Genomic DNA, 18,414 nt, shown 5'->3' on the forward strand with positions numbered 1-18,414 from the left:
CACGCTACATGCCTCGGGCATGCTCCTGCGTCTCATTTACCTCCTTAAGTCCTGGGATCGCTCTTCCTCCTGGATTGTGGGCTCCTTGCCCCCGTGGCTGTCCCTGGGCTCGAGGTCCCTCTCCCCCTCACTGGGCACAGCTTCATCCAGACTCCGCTCCTGGCTGGCAGACCTGCTCCTGGAAGCGGAGGAGGACTCCTTGCCCTCCGTCCTGACGCGGCGGTGCCGGCTGCGCCGCTGGCTCTGCCTGTGCCTGGCCCGGTCCTCGAAGGCCACCACGGTCTCCCCGCCCCCGGCCTCCTGCTGGGTCGGGTCACAGTTCCCATGACAGGGCCTGGCCAGCCAGGGCGGCTCCCGTTTGCCCAGGGACACGGGGCTCCTCTGGTTGTCCAGGGCACTCGACAGGTCCCCTCCGTCCCCCTGGAGGGACCCCCCGCGGCTGACGCGCTCCTCCTCACACTTCTCCAGACCCAGGCCCAGGGCCGGCCCCTCGATGGGCCTGGGTCTCCGGTAGAGGCTGGGGTGGGCATTGAGTGGGTGGAGGGAGCTCAGGGGGTTGAGGGGGTTGAGGGGGTTCATGGGTGGGGCCTCCTCCTTGTTGAGGGCCTCCTGGCTGGGCATCTGCATGTGCCTTCTCAGCTGGCTGGTGCGCTGCTCCCACACCGACATGTGGTGTCGGCGCCTTCGCTCCCTCCTGGCAAAGGGGAGAGGGCGAGGGCTTGGTCAGAGCTGACGGCTAAGGGCCAGGGAGGGCGGCCACGGGGCAGAGGCCAGCCCTCGGTGGCCGTGGGATGGGGGGACACACAGTGCAGGGAGCGAACGGGAGAGCCCAGGACCTGCAGACAGGGTGCACAGAAAGACGCGAGGGGCCGAGGGGGTGGTGGGACCACTGTCCCCCGGTCCGTGGGGCTTCCCGCTCTAATCACTGCTCCGCAGGAGCTGAGAGGGGTGGGGTCAGCCCAGGATTGAGTCCCGGTCCCCAGGACAGTAGTACGAAGGCTTACCAGATGTCCGCTCCCCCAGCTCCCCTCTGCTTTCAGGGCAGCAGCCTGTACCTGCTCTGTGCCCACCAATGGCCCTTAGTGCAAGGTGCGAGGCCTTTCTTCCTCCTCCTCTCCCTCTCCTTTCCCTTTCTGAGGACAGCCTGGGAGAGCCAGGGCTGAGAAATGCAACGGGCAGGTACTATCCAAGGGTGGCGGATGGCAGTGGCGAGCAGACCCGTGTTATAAAAGGTCTTGGCATCACTCTTGCAGTGATGCAGTGGGGTCTCTTCCACAACCACTAATAAAATCCACAGGACTCTATGTCCAGGGACCACCAGCAACTCATACTCAAAACAACCGCTGAACAGTCCAGCTCAGGGGCCTGGCTGAGCATTCACGTGGCAGCGGGAACACACAAACGTGACACAGAGAGTGGGCTCCCACGGGGGGGGTGGGGTGGACGCCTATGCCCACACTCACACACGCCTGCGGGCGCACGCCTAGAGCCCGTGCAGGGGATGCTCACATGTGCCCACACGCATCCTCACTGGGGCCCACACGTGCTGTCCACAAGTGCCTGCGTGAAAGGCACCCCACCGGCACTAACGACCCACACCGACACATGCCCACTCACAGGCCACACGGAAGAGCAAACTGCACACGGGGTCACATACCTGAGACGCACACTGAGATAGGCACATGGTGAGAGGTGCGGAGGGGCAGATCCACAAACCATGTGCACGGAACGCCCACGCACACACCATGGCACACACTGACACGTGCACGCCCGATGCCACTCTGCCCACGGCAAGGACAAAGACACGGTGTCCCCGCACCCACACGTAACCACTCACAAACACGCAAACCGGTACACACATACAGGTGGCTGCTGCGTGGCTCCCACATCGACATGTGGTGTCTTCTCCTTCTGTCTCTTCTGGGGAAGAAAAATGGACAGGTTCAGTTTATCCTGACCTCTAGGACCCGCAAGCCCCACGGCCACCAGCCGATCTCCAGGGAGAGGTGCAGAATCCCCTACGTGTCTGCTGCCCTCTGTACACTCCCAACCTTCAGCTCTCCAAGGCAGTGACCTTGGCTCCTTGCTGTGTGCAAACACACGGATCTAGTACTGAAGCAAACATGCGGGCACACAAAGGGCCTATTGCTTCCAGGAGGTAACAGCTTCGGATACTCAGTCATCAAGCCCCACTGGCACTCACGCTTTCACCTAAATATCCTTCAGAGACCTACTTTGGAAACCCTGTAAACCTGGACAAAGAGTTGTATTTCCCCCTGATCATTTCTAGGATATTCACAAGGGTGTGACTCCCCAGCTCATCACTCCAATCTCACACAACATGCAGGGAACAAATGCACTGCCATGCACACCATCGAGGCCACCAAGTAGCCCACGGCCAAAGGCGGGGCCACCACTCCGTGGGCTGCTGTCCACATACTTCAGGATGTAAGCAGTGCCCCCTGCATGTGTGCAATGCAGTGGCCCTGACCAGAGGCCTTCAATGTTCAGTCTATTCAGCTGGGTAAAGCACAGTATTAACCTTCCTGGCCTTGCACAGGGAAAAATCTCTTCTACAGATACACACGTGTTGTGTCCTTTCAAACACAAGGAAGGTCAGAATGGTAGGGTAGAGGCATCACCCACAAAGGCAAACAGGAAAAATGAAGCTGTCAGTGCTCCGGTGGAGGATTGCACGTCTGGGACACCTGTGGAATGAGCTTGCCCCAGTTCCTGGGCTGACAAACCCAGTCTGGCCCAATGGGCCCTGCCTGGACCTGGGAGGTTGGCAAATGCTGCTCCTTCCCCGATGACACTGACACCCACCAGTGGAGAACACGCAGGCAAACTAGCACTGTTCAAACGCCGTGTCCACATCTGCAGAGAAGCGTGGTCCACGGTGGGCAAAGGGAGCAGAGGCAGCTGGTCTGAGCCTGAAGAGGCGCAATGCACATAAGCACCCCTGGAATGGATGTGGGTATCACTGTGGAGACACCTGTGAGCTCCGCAAATGAACGCACCCCTCAGCATTGACAGCTGCAATGCACGCAGAGTGGCCATGCCAGGAAGCACGGGCAGCACAGAGAAAGAGAAGCACACGCTCTAGACGGGCAGCATGCACTCCCACCAGGAAAAGCACCTTCCACTGGCTATTTGCAAATTCTCAGATATTCAAATGCCAGCCCTCCAGGAGCACATGTGTAAGAGTGTAATTACATGGAAGAATTCTCTCTCTCTTACATGCTCACATGTGTGCATACCCACATATGCGCACACGCACACGCGCATACACACACACACGCGCCAGGCAAAAGAGAGAACCAACCTCTAATTTCCACACAAATCAGATACACACTTCAAACTTCACTTCTCCAGTCGCACATACAAAGATCCAGACTCATATCCCATCACAACCATTAATATGTCTTCATACCTAAAATCACAGAGAAGCATCTTTCCAACTCATGCATATATGACCTCACATACACCTTGCAAGGACCCTGTGGATCAGGAAGGGTGGTTGGTATTCTTCATTTCGAAGATGGGGAAACAGGGATTCTGAGATGCCAGGAGGTTCCCTCAGCATGTGAGGGACCGAGCTACGACTAGCACTTGGGCCTTTTAATTTGTAACAATGTTCTTTCCGTGTTTCTCTATGGACACCACATTCGCACTTAGTTATACCGTAGTCCGGAAGTCAGGAGTCTGGGCTGTAAGCCCAGGCAGCGCACACACACCCTGACAACGTTCCACCTGTAGCACCCACCTCGCAGCACAAGCACTGCACCCAAAGCCTGGATCTCTGCTCATCTTGGATGGTCACAGCACCTCTCCCACCTCACTGTGGCCGGATACGCACACAGCTCAATGCCTACTGTCATGTGCCTACCAGCATCTCATTCATTCTTTCATTCCATAAATAGTGATTTTCTACTCTGGGCCAAGCATCCTTCCCCCGCATATCTCTAACCCACTCCTCCTCCAGGCTTCCTCATCTCAGTAAATAGAACCACCTACTGCTAAGTGACAGCCAGCCCTACCCACCAGCATGTTTGGATACCTGTGTATATGTATTTTTAGCCCAGACTCATGAGTGCAGGGAAAGTGGAGTAGAAACTGCTCAAGGCCCAGAGAATGCTCTAGGGAGCAAGGAGTTGTTTCACCTTTCTTCATCAATCTTTAAAAAATTTGCCGGGGGTGGGGGGGGAGGGGAGTTTTTTTCTCATGCAGGGGAGGGAGGTCCCCACACATAACTCTGGAATGTTCCTACAAGGCGAGGCCGAGGACATTCATAGGCTTTCACACGAGCTCTGGGCAGAGAAGGGCTCCTCCCTGATCAGCTTCTAGTAATAGATGACAGGGTCTGGGGCCAGGATAGAGGTCCAGCTGCCAGGGCTCTCAGACCCTCCCCAGTGATACCCCAGGACCCCTCACTAAGTTCTCAGGACGGCCAAGAAGCCACAACAGGAATTCCGTGGTTCTGTGGTCACTTCTCAAGGCCCTTCTCCAAGGCCCTCCCCCAGCACCATACAGTGGTCAGTCGCCCCGCAGGGCCCATGGCCTGCCGGTTCCACCAGCAGCCACAGGGCCAGGCTGGATCCTCAAAGAGTCTACACTCGCCACTCTAATTTATCACCTCCCATTCTCTCCCTAATCCGCTCCAACTGGATTCTGTTCCCACTGGGCCACTGAAACGGCTCTCGGGAAGGTCGCTAACAGCGTTCATTTTGCCAAACCCAACGCTCCCTTTTCTGTTCTCATCTTACGTGATCTTTCAACGGTCCTGAGCTCCACCGTCCACTCCCTCCGTCTGGAAGCGTGTTCTTCTCCACGTCTCCAGGACACCACGCCCCCTCGTTCTCTCTCCCACCTCCGGGCTGCTCCCCATCAGTCTCCTCGCGGGTTTTCCTCGAGGCCCGGAGTGCTCTGGCCTCTGTTCTCAGCTCCTCGCTTCTCCAGCCCACCTCTCCCTGAGTCAGCCCGCCCGGGCTGACAGCTAAAATGCCGTCCAAATGCAAATGCTCCCCCAAATCCTTATTTCTAACCCCGACTTCTAAACTCCAGACTCACGGGCCAACAGCCCGTTCAACACCTTCGCTTGCATGTCTTAGCATCTCAAATAACATGGCCAAAATGAACCCTGGATTTCCAGTGTTCTCCAGGCTAGCAGTAAATACCACCATCATCTACCCAGTTGCTTAGGTTCAAACCTAAAAACCTGGGAGAAACGTTTGTTTCTTCTCTTTTTTTTTTTCATCCCCACCTCCATCACATTTATTCCATCAGCTCATCCTATTGGTTCTCCCTCCAAAATACAGACTGAATGGGATGACTTCTCATCTTCTCCATTGCTACCATGGTCTGTCTAAACCACCACCAGCTCTCACCTACTTTACTCTAAGAGCCAACCTCTGTCTTCCTGGCTCCAGTCTGGACCCCTACAGTCCATCTCCACAGAGCACAGGGACCTTTTAAAAGTGTAAATCCTAACCTATCCACCCTTCCCCTCTAGACCCTCCTATGGTTGTAACTAGAATAAAAGCTAAAGTCCTTCACCTGGGCCTTCAGAACCTCCCGGGCCATGTCTCCTTCTCTTCCCCCTTGCTCCCTTCATACCAGCCACACTGGGTCTTGCTGGGGATGTTCCACCTTCGTAACGTCACACGACCATCTTCGACACATTTAGGTCTCTGCTTAAATATCATCTCTTCAGAGAACCCCTCCCAGATCGCCCGAAGGTACTCCACCCAATTCCTGTTCCTCTGCCTTAGTACCCTGTTATATGTATTTGATAGCTATTCTCACTATCTAAAATTATTTCTGTGTATTTATCAGCTATCTTGCTCACTGAAATAAAAGCTCTGTGAAAAAAAGAGAGCCTGTCTTGCTCACTGCTGTATTCACAGGACGTTTCCTGGCACGGAGCAGGCGCCCTGTGAGAGTTCACAGCTTTGGAATTGAGCAACTGGCTGTCAGCACAGGAGCCCAGGGGTCTGTGAAGTGGGGACAGCGACTCACTCGATGGAAGGCATGTTGGGTGCAGACATCGGGCTGACCTCCTTGGCCTTCTGCAGTGCGTGTTTCTGGTTGAAGGCCTCCTCTTCTTCCTGTTCATCCTAGACACAAAGCAGAGAGGGCTTTGTCTGGGATCCTCGTAAAGGACAGCAGCTCCCATGGCTCTCCCCAGAAGGCGTTCTGGAGACCAGGCGAAGCGAGACAAGCAGGGCAAGAGGTGAAACAAGGCAGAATGAGGTCAGGTTGGCTCACAGACCTCGGGTGGCCAGCAGCCAGCCCCCTTGAGACAGCAGCCTCCTGGCCAGCAATTCTGGCCTCCACCCTGCCCCACCTTCTCAGGACAGCCGTGCAGTTCTACCCCAGTGCCAGTCCTCAGCGGAGCTGGCCGGGGTTGTGGAGGTCAGAGGCCAGAGCCGACACTTCTCAGATGCTCTGCAGTGTCTGGAAGTGATGGAGGGGGACCTTCCAGGCACAGCCCCCTGAAGTAAACACCACACTTCCCATCACGCCCTCTTCCCTGCACAGCTAAGTGACCCCACCCTGGGGCCCAGGCAGGGACCTTATCCCCTCACCCACATTCCTGCTCATAAATGTCCCTCTATGTGATGACGCCAAGGAAAGCCGGTTCAGGTAAAATGACTAGAGCTCCTAGGAATACACACATCTTCACAGCCTGCTCTGGTTTTCACACGCATCGTTTTACTTGATCCTTGCAGTACTCCTGTGAGGTATGCAAGGCAGATATATCATTCCTTTTTTACAGATAAAGGAAGCAAGGCTAATGGAGACCAGGGGTCAAGCACAAGCTAAAAGAGCCAGTAAGTGGTAGATGCATGACTCACAGCCAGCTTTTCAGATACTGGAGCTGGTATTTTTCCCTGCCTGCAGAGAAGAAGACCCTCAAGGACGTAGGGAAGAGCAGTCACGGAAACATCACCAGGTTGCTATGGGCTCTGCCCCAAACCAAATGTGTATTACGTGGGGAGAAGTTTTCACTCATCTCCCTAGACCATCCCACTGCAATCAGTATTGCCTCCACCCCTGAAGAAATGACTCAGAGGAAAGAAAGGAACAGTTCTTTGAGCAATGTAGCAACTAGCTTCATTGAAACTTCCCTCAAGATGACCATGGCCACTGGAGTACCCCAGGAGACACAGTCTAGGAACAGAGATGCTCCTGGCCCCTCTCACCCCCAAACCAAGAAGTATGAAGGCACATGATTGAGGTCACACAGCCACAGGTCACAGGAGCAGAGGTGGGACTTAAATCCAGGACTTTGGTGTTTTCTTTCTTTTCCAGGGCGTAATTCTGCAAAGGATATCTTTGGGAGTTTGCAGTGACTAAGTGATTATCTTCTACGTCCCATGAGAGATCCAGTCTGCTCCAAGGCTCAGCAAACTCAGCGAGGGTGAAGCAGGCTCCTTTCATGGATGTGTGGCTCTCCAGCTGTCCACAAGCTCCCAGAAGGGGCCTTCCTGGCAGGCTTGAGCCAGGCAACGCAGACTTTTGGACACAGCCCCAAAGGCCAGCAGGCACCCAACGGCACTAGAGAACCATCGGATCCCCGGAGAACAATGCTTACCTTGGTCAGCTCCTGGGCATTGGCCAGATTGTCCACAGCGATGGCCAAGAACACATTCAGCAGTGTGTCTGGGGTGATGAGTTAAGGATGGGCAAGTAAGAAAAGCCAAAGGCCCCAGCAAGGCTGAGAGGGCATCCCCAGGCCTTTCCTGCCTGGGACACCAGCAGGAGCAGAAACCACCCCAAAGAGTCACTTAAGCAGGGGCTGTCGGGGGAGGGAGAGAGATGTTATGCAACTCTGTTTGATGGAGAAAATGTCTTCTCTCCTTCCACATGTCACCTCTTTGTACAGGACAAAGAAATACCTGAATCAAAGCTCCCAGAGGGCAAAGTGAGCTACTTTGTGACAAACTGGCCTTCCATTTCTGTGACTCACTGCCTAGCTTTCTTTTTATGGGTTTTTCATGTTCAGTTTATAGTCTGCTCTGGCCCCTAGAAGTTTTCAGGGCAGAAAACTTAAAGAAATATCACTGTTCTGTGAGGCTATGGAAAATGCAAAAATATAGCTGCAGCACATGGCTGTCCCTTTTCACTCTAGCAATCCCAATTCAACGCAAGTCCCACCCCCCAAAACTTCTAATGATCATGTAGAAGTTTGCAGTTTATAACGTAACATTCAAGCAAATTATCTCATTTACTATTCATAACCATCAAAGGAGAGAGATACTGCTTCTTCCTTTCAGATGTGGAAACTAGGCACTTAGAGAGATTAAGTGACTTTCCCAAGGCCACACAGCTGGTAAACAGAGTTGCTGGGATTAAAACCTAAATCTTTCTGGTCTAGAGCCCACGACCAGCCATGGATTTTGGAATTAAATGCACTTAGTTTCTAGTCTCCCTTCACAACTTACTAATTGTTTGACTTTGATTGAGTTATTTCCTCTAAGTCTTATAAGGTAAGGATTAGACGCAATAGTGCCTGGAAAGCATTTACTACAGGGTCTCATGAACAGCACAAGTACGATAAATGTTAGCTATGCTCAGTAGTATCAGCATTAATCATGATACTAATATTTTTGAGAACTTACTATGTGGAAGGCTCTGTTCTATATTAACATATAGAGCTGCCACATGATCCTGCAATCCCACTCCTGGGCATATATCTGGAGAAAACTAGAATTCGAAAAGATACATGCACCCCAATGTTCATTGCACACTATTTACAATAGTTAAGACATAGAAGCAACCTGAATGTCCATTGACACGTGAATGGATAAAGACGATGTGGGATATATATACAGTGGAATACTACTCAGCCATAAAGAAGAATGAAATATTGCCATTTGCAGCAACATGGATAGACCTAGAGATTATCATACCAAGTGAAGTAAGCCAGACAGAGAAAGACAAATATCATATGGTATCGTTTATATGTGGAATCTAAAAAACATGATACAAATGAACTTATATACAAAACAGAAATAGATCCACGGACATAGAAAACCAAGCTTATGGTTACCAAAGGGGAAAGGGGGAAGGAGGAATAAATTAAGAGTCTGGGATTAACATATACACAGTACTATATATAAAATAGATAACCAACAAGGACCTTCTGTATAGCACAGGGAACTATACTCGATATTTTGTAATAACCTATAAGGGAAAGAATCTGAAAAATATATATATATGTGTAACTGAATAACTTTGCTGTACACCTGAAACTAATACAACATTGTAAATCAACTATACTTAAATAAAAGTCTTTTTTAAAAAAGTAAAAAAAAAAACCATATAATTAATTCATTAGTATTATAATCTTGTCACTATTTCAGCCCATAGTGATCTCTGTCTTTTCTTATTTTCCCCAGCTCATTGTATCTCCAACCATTTACTATAACAGACTCATATGTTTTTATTTGTGATGCTAATCTGATAACTTGGATATTATGATATCTGATCATTTGGATGATACTTGCTTATATTTATCTTCTTTACCCAACTAGCAGATGATCCTTAGATCGGGATCCTTGTGCCTCTTAGTACACCTAGCAATGGTCACCCCAGTGCTACCCCGCCCCCCACTATTACCACCATCAGCACCACTACCATCACCTCCTCCTCCTCACATGCTGGTCCCTGCAGGCAGCCCAAGAGAAGCCTTTGAGAAAGGATACAATTTCCAAACAAGGTGAGCACAATGAAATAGATAGCTGACCACATGCCTGAGCTGACCCCACCCTGGGAGCGGATCCCATTGTACATCACCTCATTCCAGTCCTCACCCGTCAGGATCTACGCAAAGCAAACAACAGGCAAATCAGAGACCTGGGTTGGATGAGAAAATGGGGTCAACGGAAGGGGGAAAATTCTGGGCCTGGGTCTTTTCCATCTACCCCTTGCTTGATTATCCTGCGAGAGAGAAAAAAGTGTCACGGCCATGAATAATCCTCAACTTCCTTCTGATATGTAAGAGACATTGAAAACAGAAGGAGAACATCAAAAGGGAAGATTCTATTCCTCAAAATATAGAGTCTCCCCACCCTGACCCAAACATCAGCTTTGCCCGGCCTGTGGGAATCACACAGATGAGGTGGTCTGGTCACTGCCTGACTGTCTCCAGGAGCTGCCAAGATACAGTTCCTGAGACAGCAGCATTATTGGAAAGGGCCTCATGGGCTCCAGTTCTGGAAACCTGGGTTCTGGTTCAGCCTCAGATTCTGGCTAAATAGTGTTCTCCTTCAGCTCTTAGACATTATTGATTTTGAGTTTCCCCCATGATTTAAAAAAAAATTTTGGGGGGGGCGGTGCGTGGAAAAGATGCTTCTTTAAATGCACACGTGGGTTTGAAGATACTTCCAATTTCATAAAACCAGAAATGCGATGTTGCTGAATGACTTTGACTAACATCTCTTGCCAACTCACAAGTGTAAGGAGAAAGCCAATGAGGTCATCACAATAGAGCTCTTTTATTATTGGTAAGGACATAGCTATAGAAATGCTAGGAATTATAGTGGTGATGATTACTCAATAAGCAAGAGTACCCAGCTGCCTGAGAGGAGCTTGGAGAGGAAAGGGAGAATTCTCCTAACACATCATTTTATAGTGTGTGCACCAAGGGATCCCAAGTAACATTTTTTAACGTCTCATACCTGGAATACAGTCATGATGGCTGCAGGGAAGGTGTCAAAGTTTGCTGAAGGAGTCCCATCATTAAAGTTGAACCTGAAAAAGGAAATTCAGAGAGAATGAAATGACCAAGTTTTCCTTTCCCGAGATTATGCCGTTTTCATCACTACTTTTCCCCCTTCTCCACATCCCCCTGTGCCCTACTCTCTCCTCATCCCAGTAACTTATGAAGACAGTTTTAGTGACTACTACTGGGGGACTGTGCCCTTGAAGGGCCCTGGTAATGGGACGGGGTCTGGGCTGATCCTGAGTTACAAAGCCCCAGGCTGTACCGTTCAGGGACAGCTCCAGAGAGAGGGGTCCCCTCAATAAGAACCCTGTACAGTGTGAACGGATTAAAAACAGAGATATCTGTTCCACACACATGAGCCACAGACACGAACAAACTAGATAGTTAACATGGCAATCAAATTAGTGACCCCAGCGCTCACAGGTTGAAGTCTAGGTTTTGAGGCTCCTTTGGATGCAGAGTTCATTGGTGCTTACCTGCCTCCAAACAGCTGCATTCCTAGGAGAGCAAAGACAACGATGAAGAGGAAGAGAAGGAAGAGCAAACTGATGATTGACTTCATGGAACTCATCAAGGAGACCACCAAATTCCGGAGGGATGCCCAATACCTACAAAGAACCCAGACAGCATTACAGCAGTGAACACCAAATACCAAATTATCTCCATGCACAGCTGGGCATCTGCCTGGTGGTCTATGAGATAAGCCGCATCTGCATACTTGTAGGAAGGAGAGATGACAGCAATAATGTGGCTCCCTTGGGAATGTGGCACAGGATATGGCATCATGGGCATTTTTCTGGTTTAATCTTCGGAGAAGAAGAAGAAACTGGAGAACGGAGTGGGGGGTGGAGTCAGAAAGGGGATCATGTGGTAAGGGCATGTGGGGATGGAAGGAAATAAATATAATAAGGCAGAGAGAAGCGTCCACTCTCGAAGGTGGTTGGGAAGAGTCTAGATTCTGATCACTTACTTGGTTATTTTAAATATTCTTAGAAGCCGGAGAGCTCGCAAGACACTGATTCCAAAAGATGTACCAGGTCTGAAGATCGCCCAGACCACTTCAAAGATGCTGCCCACTGTGACCTAAAGAGCCAAACCCAGCCACGGTGAGAAGAGGAAAAGGAGGAGGAGGTGAATGAGGAAGAGGAGAGAGGAGCAATCTTGTATTCCGCAACCAACAGCTCTCACTGGGCCATTGTGAAATTCAAACTCCCCCCTCCCCCACCCAGCCCACCTGCAACAGGACCACCTGTTTGTGAAGGCTGCCAAGGAAAAACAAGACTCTACCACCTCTCTCCCCACTGCTCCCCACTCCCCTTGCTAAATTTCCTCCTTCATACTACAGATTGCTTTACTGACTGCTGTTCTGTCCTTTGTGAAAACTGCAGTAGTCATTCACCACTTCTGCACACATCTGACAGCCATACTGTTCTTATAACACCTTGAACAGACAAAAGAGTGGTCCTCAAATGAGAAAACAAGTTTAAATTAATACACGTTGCATTCCAATACAAAAACCTCTGAGAAGATCCACGTTCTCTCATTGTCCTAGAATTTAGTGCTAACAAGAATGTTTCAGTCACCTGTACGTGAAGTATCTTTCAGTCACTCAGGACCCCATACCCCAACATGATGGTACTACTTGGTGGCGTAGAATCTGACTGCTATAGAAATAGCAACGTCAAATCAACCATCCAATTTGTTTTACGCTTTAATTATGTGTTTATTGAAAGCCTACTACATTCCACACATTGCACTAGGAGAAAGAACAAAAATTAATTCTCACAGCAATGCTGAAAAGTATGTACATAAGGGAACTAAGGTGAAAATGGGCTTTCACTAGTTATTATGCCTGAAAATTGCCTGTACCCAGAAGCATATGTTCCAAGTTAAAATGCAGATTGGCAAGGGCTCAGAATCGTTAGCACCTAACTGGAGATTTGGCAGAAAAAGAAGTAGGTTTGGCAGAAAGAGAGATGGTTCAGGAACCCAAAGTTTTGAAACCGACTTCTGCCGCTAACTGGCTGTGTGAACTTGCCCACGAGGTCTCCTATTTACTCATGTGTAAACGGGCAGCCTAACTCCCAGCACCTAACATCGTGGACATCGGACCCCTGCAAGCAGTGGAGGACAAATATGTATGTGAGAGCACCTTGAAGACTGTTAGTAACGCACACATTTATGTATCAATATTATTTAGGAAAGTGGACACTGGGTGAAGTAGTCTATGTGGGGACTCGCTAATACACGAGTGTGTATGTGCATATGTGCGTGAATGTTTAAGGGTATACCCAGATAATTTTCCCAATTTTAAAGTGAACTCAAAAAATAAATATATAAGTTGCTCATTTTTGATTGAACCACCTTCTGGAATCAAGTCTTTTGTCCTTCTCCCCCAGGCTTCCCCCAAGATAATAAGTGGTTCAAAACTGGCTATGGGTAGCTTTGTAAAATTTACCAAAGTGTTTACTCTATGGCATGTGTGTTACCATTCAGTAAAACATTAAAAACATTAAAAATAAAAGAGCATTTAAAAGACCCAAACAAACCCTAGTACGGCAAGGATTCACGCATTCCTGACCTCCCTTTTTGCTAATCCTATCTATTCCCCTTTTATAAATTCTGATTTCAGTGCTTCACGCCGAGAGCCCCGGAGCAAGCTGCTTATCTCAAACCATGGCATAGCAACACCTGGCAGAAGGATGGGCGGGCTCCAGAGCACTTACCCCAAAATCAAAGCAGTTGAACGAAGAGTGAAAATAAAGGCGAGGCCCCATGCCGTACATCTTCAGGGACATCTCCAGGAGGAAGAGTCCCAGAAACAAAAATTCTGCATAGTCTGAAAGCATTAAAGGCAGAAGCGTTGGTTCCATGGATGGCACGGGCTTCTGCCCTCCCCGGTCCAATCGCCCCACCTACAGAGGAACCCTCCACAGCAGCAGGACCTACACAAGCGGGACTTGCAGTGACCATGCCAGCTCAGTGCCAGGCAAAACCTAACGAAGTCTGAAAACGCTCAGACCCAGAATGAGTCCCAGGCACACTCCACAGGGTCAGCTTTGCTCTCTTGACAGGTGGCTTTGTCATTGCCCTTCAAATGGTAGATGGCTCTCAGGAGAGAGAGAAAGGGCTTAAGCATGGCTTTGATGAAAGAGCTGGATTCGCTCTCCACACTCCCGGCAGTGACAGCCTCTGGGAGCCTCACTTGCGCCCAGCGGCAGCCTTACCCAGAGCTGACCTACACGTTTCCTTTCTGGCCTATCGAAGGTATCCATTTCCCTAGGAACTTTTTCCCTAGGACTTTGGTGACCAAGACACCCTACGTTGCTGAGCCTACGTAAGGCACTAAGCTGGCCTTAGACTACCCAAGGTGCAACACCATCTTGTTGACTCATCAGCAAAGATTTGTTGATCTGATTCAATAACGAATGACAGCTAGGAATGGTCGTGTGATAACCCCGACCCCTTGAGGACAGCTCTGGCCTCGGTCACAACGTGGTGGAGAGGCAGAACTCTGGGTGGGCAGGACCACGGCCAGGCCCACGTGACACCTTGCTCTCTTGACATTCACACCCCAATTGAGCAGCTGCCGTGAAAGCCAGTAGTCACCATTCACTTACAGAGGAGGTGGGTGAGCCACTGGGGCTGGTTGTGATGGACGATGGCCACACAGGCGGTGTTGAGAGCCACAAGGCTCAGCACAATCCAATAAAACACCTGGGATTTAACCATGTGGCGGATAGAGATACGCAGAAGCCGCTCCTTGTGCCGGAAGTAGGAGGCCCCGTCCACCTTTGTACTCTTGATGCTGGCTCGGGCGAGGGGTGTGCCTAAGTGGGAGAAGTAAGGAGGAAGAATGAGGCTGCAAAGGACATCACCCTCCGTGGCAAGCAGGTATTCGCAGGGCAAGGTGGGCAGCTTTGGTCCCAGGGCTAGGGTACTGCCACGTGTTATGAGCTAAGAGTTTCCACAGCACAGCAGGGGACCCTGCTTTTCCTCTGGACACCCTCAGTCCTAGGAAACGGAAAGATTCCCCAGGCAGGACACCAGGCATCCAGCCGGTATCTTGAATCCTAACAGGATCGTGTTTATGTCTGTAACAGATTGGGCTTCTCTCTGGCTTTTCTTTTTAAATATGCTTCGGGCACTGGAATCATCCTGCCGCATTTGTGATTTTTCTGCCACTGGAAGCCTAAAGCAGCGATGAGCTCTGTACGCCTCTTCTGCTTTGGAGGATGAAGTCAGACCCTTCCCTTTTATCTGGGGAGGAAAAAATCTGCCATCAGCCAGAATCTCTAAGGGAACCTGAGGTTGAACACCAGTCATGTTAAAGGGTTGTCAGTAGGAATTTGTGTAAGTATCACATGGAAGCAGGCGATGGAAGTAGGTAGATGCTACTATGATTAAGCAAATGATTGCAGGTTCTCAAATGGGTGTCCTCAGGATCCTTTGAACAATTTCCCAAAGTGGGTTCTCATTATCACATCCAGGAGAGATAGGATATATATGCCGATGGGATACATCTGCCACACTCGAAGAATCTGGGTTGGATTCTTGGCCCTAAGCCCCATGTTTCACATAACAGTATCCCCTGGTCCATCTTTTTCTGTAAGTCATTGTCAACTAGATTAGATTCCAACGCCTTTTCCTAATTACATCCCAAAGTTCTGGATTCTTTGGCCTCCCTTCCTCCTGGTGGTGTTTCTCCAAAGACAGGATGTTCCCTTTCAGAGGAGGTTCAGAGCAGTGAAAGGAGATCTGACAGCCTCCACTCACCCACAGAGGAGATGTCGACACAGTGCTCGTCGCTGGAGTCCCGCGTCATGGCCTCCGTCCGGCTCCTTTTGATGGTTGCCCTTCGGAGCACTACACCGGGGAAGGCGGAGGCCAGGGAGAGGACACAAGAACAACCGGATCAGTCTGGTCAGAACTGAGGACTGTGGGCAAGAGGCCCCTCTGACACAGGCGCCTGCCTTTAAATACCCGAGCCAGGGTTAGTGAAGTCAGCAGCACCTCTGACACACGAGGCTCTTGAATCCCATGGGACAAGGCTCCCGAAGCCTTGCTAGAGCTTATCTAAATGCAGTAGGTAACAGGTACTCCGTATCTATTTGTTCTGGTTCTTCATAAACAATGTCACTTCCTGCCAATGAAAGTGGTCCCAAGATGATCCCCACAAATTGTCAAAGAAGATCCCTTTCTGTGCCATTGGTTGTATGATGGCTTTTTCACTGCCCGTATCAAGCACACGCCCTGGAACAAAGCAACTCTTGGATTTCATTTTCATCACTTTAAAAAACATTTAAATCCATGACTCAATTCCCTTCATTTTAAAGCATGAGGGATTTTATGACAGAGAGACTTGCGTTTCAAATCCCAGAGCGCCCCTCTTTTCTTTCTTTCTCCTCTTTTGATCAAGAGAGATTGCCTCTGCAGAAGAGGGGGCAAATGCGAAAGGAATGAGGCCCTGGAGCACTTCCTTACCTTCTAAGGCTGACGTTCCAGCATTTTTATTTTCTTCAGCGAGCATGACTTCCTCTATATGGAAACAAATGGTTTAGTAAATTATCGGTAAATGCCAAATTACTTTGCAACATGAAAATCCCTCAGGAACGGCTCTGGCTCCAGGGCAACAGAGAGAGAGCAAAGAGTTCAGAGCTGGTCACAGGCATCAGCAAGACATCAAAGGTCATGAAGGGAGCACCCGAAGGTCAGAACAGAAAGGAAGGTCTTCAGTGAGGGGGTGTTGGTGGGTGATCGGTAAGATTCAGCTCTGTCTCTGATACACTGTTTAGGAGAATAGCCCTGAGAGCGAAAGCTGATCTTTTTAACTAAAATCCCCTAAATTGATAAGAATGACAAATTTCCATTTCTGTTTTTTCTTTTATCCAGGTTCCTTAAACCTTTTCTAGCAGCAGGAGCTCCCTTAATTTTGCTTGTCTGCAGCCCCCAGGTCATAACACCTTACCCCTTCATTCTGAAGGTGAGACCGTGTTTTGGGTTCTAGCCTACTCCTTTAAGGAAGGGGCGGAGGAAGATTCTCACAGCCACCCAAAAGAGAGGAGCAGGGCTTATGGGCTTGCCTCCTCTCCCCGCCACCACTTCCATCCTGCCTAGCTGAGCAGAGCTTGAGCTGAAGAGGCTTGGGCCTATCATGAATTTGTCCCTGTGATATAATAAAATATAAATATTTGGTTTCTGTCCACCTTCCTGGCACAGAGCTTCCAAACCCTTGGAATTTACTGTCTTTTGTACGCTAATGAGATGACTCACTGTGGGAGAGGCCTAGTTAGTGTAAGCATGGGGGCTGGTTTCCCCCAAAAACCAACCACATGATTAGAAGGTTGTAACTTTCAGTCTCATCCCCCTCCCACCTCGCAAGAGGGGAGAGGGTCTTGAGACTATTCAATTACCAATGGTCAATGATTTAATCAATCACGTCTACGTAAAACCTCCATAAAAACTCTACACGACGGGGCCCAGGGTGCTTATGGGTTGGTGAGCATATCAGGGTACTGGGAGGGTTAAGTGCCTGGAGAGGGCATGTGGGATCTGCATGCCCCCCAAACGCCACCCTCATACCTTACCCCGTGTATCCCTTCCATTTGGCTGTTACTGACTTGTATCCTTCATAATAAACTGGTGGTAGTTTTTCCTGAGTTCTGTAAGTCATTCTAACTAATTATCAAACTTGGAGCCCTCTGAAATTCTAGTCAGCCGGGAAGAGGTGCAGGTCACCTGGGGACCCCACTGTGGCTGGTGTGTAAAGCAGAGGCAGGCTTGTGGGATGGAGCCTTTCGCCTGTGGTGTCTGCACTAACTGCGCGTCAGAATTGAGTTGAATTGTTGGACACCCCAACTGGTGTCAGAGAGTGGAAGGCCTGGTCGGCATTGGGACGATGTATTTGGTTGCTGGCGTTTGGAAAACAACCACTCAGTCCCCTGGACGCCCCTCTTGGCCTCCCCAGGAGCAGCCTGTACTCCGCAGCGGCGTCATCATCGGCAGGATACTATTTTCTGCTAAGACTTATCAGAACATGCCTCACTGACATCCCTCCAAACTTATCAACAAAACAGCCCTTCTGTCCCATGTGTGCTGGGATTCTGAGCCCAACTATTGGGAGTGGTGTGGATGAGTTCTGATCACTGCCCCCGTCTCAGCCACAGGTGAGGGAGCTGGAGGCCCCAGCAATCATTCCCTAAGATCCCAGCTGCTGGGGAAACGCTTGCAGCAGGGTCTATGAAGCAATGCTTTAATTTAAGCACTTCTAACAAGTAAAAGGACAGGCATAAGAGGGTAAAGTTATTACCATAATTCCACCTGCATAGAAAACTGAGAGCATATAATGTATTTCCCAGGGAGGGGAACATTTTGAGGCTCGGAGGGTACCATGCAGGATGGCCATTATAAAGTCATAACATTTAGCTTTCGTTTTTAAGTACAGCCCTCCGGCAAAACTAAGTTGACAGGTTAAGTGTTATTGGTGGGATGCTCTTTGATGAGGACAAAGAGGGTTTTAAAGTCATTAATAGCACTTGCTTTTGGAGGGCATCCTTTTAAAATTAGGTACTTGTTAAAATACCTCATAGCAACATGAACGACCTCAGCCAGAGAGTCTTTTTCGTTCTGTGCAGTGTCGGGGCTTTGGGATCAGCAGATCCGAGGACCCCCAAGGCAGATGG

General features: G+C 49.7%; 1 protein-coding gene across 1 annotated transcript in view; it reads right to left on the minus strand.

Annotated features, from left to right (window-relative positions):
• The window catches only part of CACNA1E (calcium voltage-gated channel subunit alpha1 E), a 363,660-nt gene that overhangs the window by 63,927 nt on the left and 281,319 nt on the right, over positions 1 to 18,414 (minus strand). The window contains exons 10-21 of the mRNA XM_060295653.1: positions 16,217 to 16,270; positions 15,509 to 15,598; positions 14,353 to 14,562; positions 13,459 to 13,571; positions 11,703 to 11,815; positions 11,209 to 11,340; positions 10,686 to 10,758; positions 9,711 to 9,828; positions 7,598 to 7,665; positions 6,019 to 6,116; positions 1,864 to 1,920; positions 41 to 694 (exon numbers count right to left, since the gene is read on the minus strand). Of these exons, the coding sequence (XP_060151636.1) occupies positions 41 to 694; positions 1,864 to 1,920; positions 6,019 to 6,116; positions 7,598 to 7,665; positions 9,711 to 9,828; positions 10,686 to 10,758; positions 11,209 to 11,340; positions 11,703 to 11,815; positions 13,459 to 13,571; positions 14,353 to 14,562; positions 15,509 to 15,598; positions 16,217 to 16,270 (1,780 nt within the window). The remainder of the gene's footprint in view (positions 1 to 40; positions 695 to 1,863; positions 1,921 to 6,018; positions 6,117 to 7,597; positions 7,666 to 9,710; positions 9,829 to 10,685; positions 10,759 to 11,208; positions 11,341 to 11,702; positions 11,816 to 13,458; positions 13,572 to 14,352; positions 14,563 to 15,508; positions 15,599 to 16,216; positions 16,271 to 18,414) is intronic.

Source organism: Globicephala melas, chromosome 1 (genome assembly GCF_963455315.2).
Source record: "Globicephala melas chromosome 1, mGloMel1.2, whole genome shotgun sequence".
Taxonomy (NCBI): Eukaryota; Metazoa; Chordata; class Mammalia; order Artiodactyla; family Delphinidae; genus Globicephala; species Globicephala melas.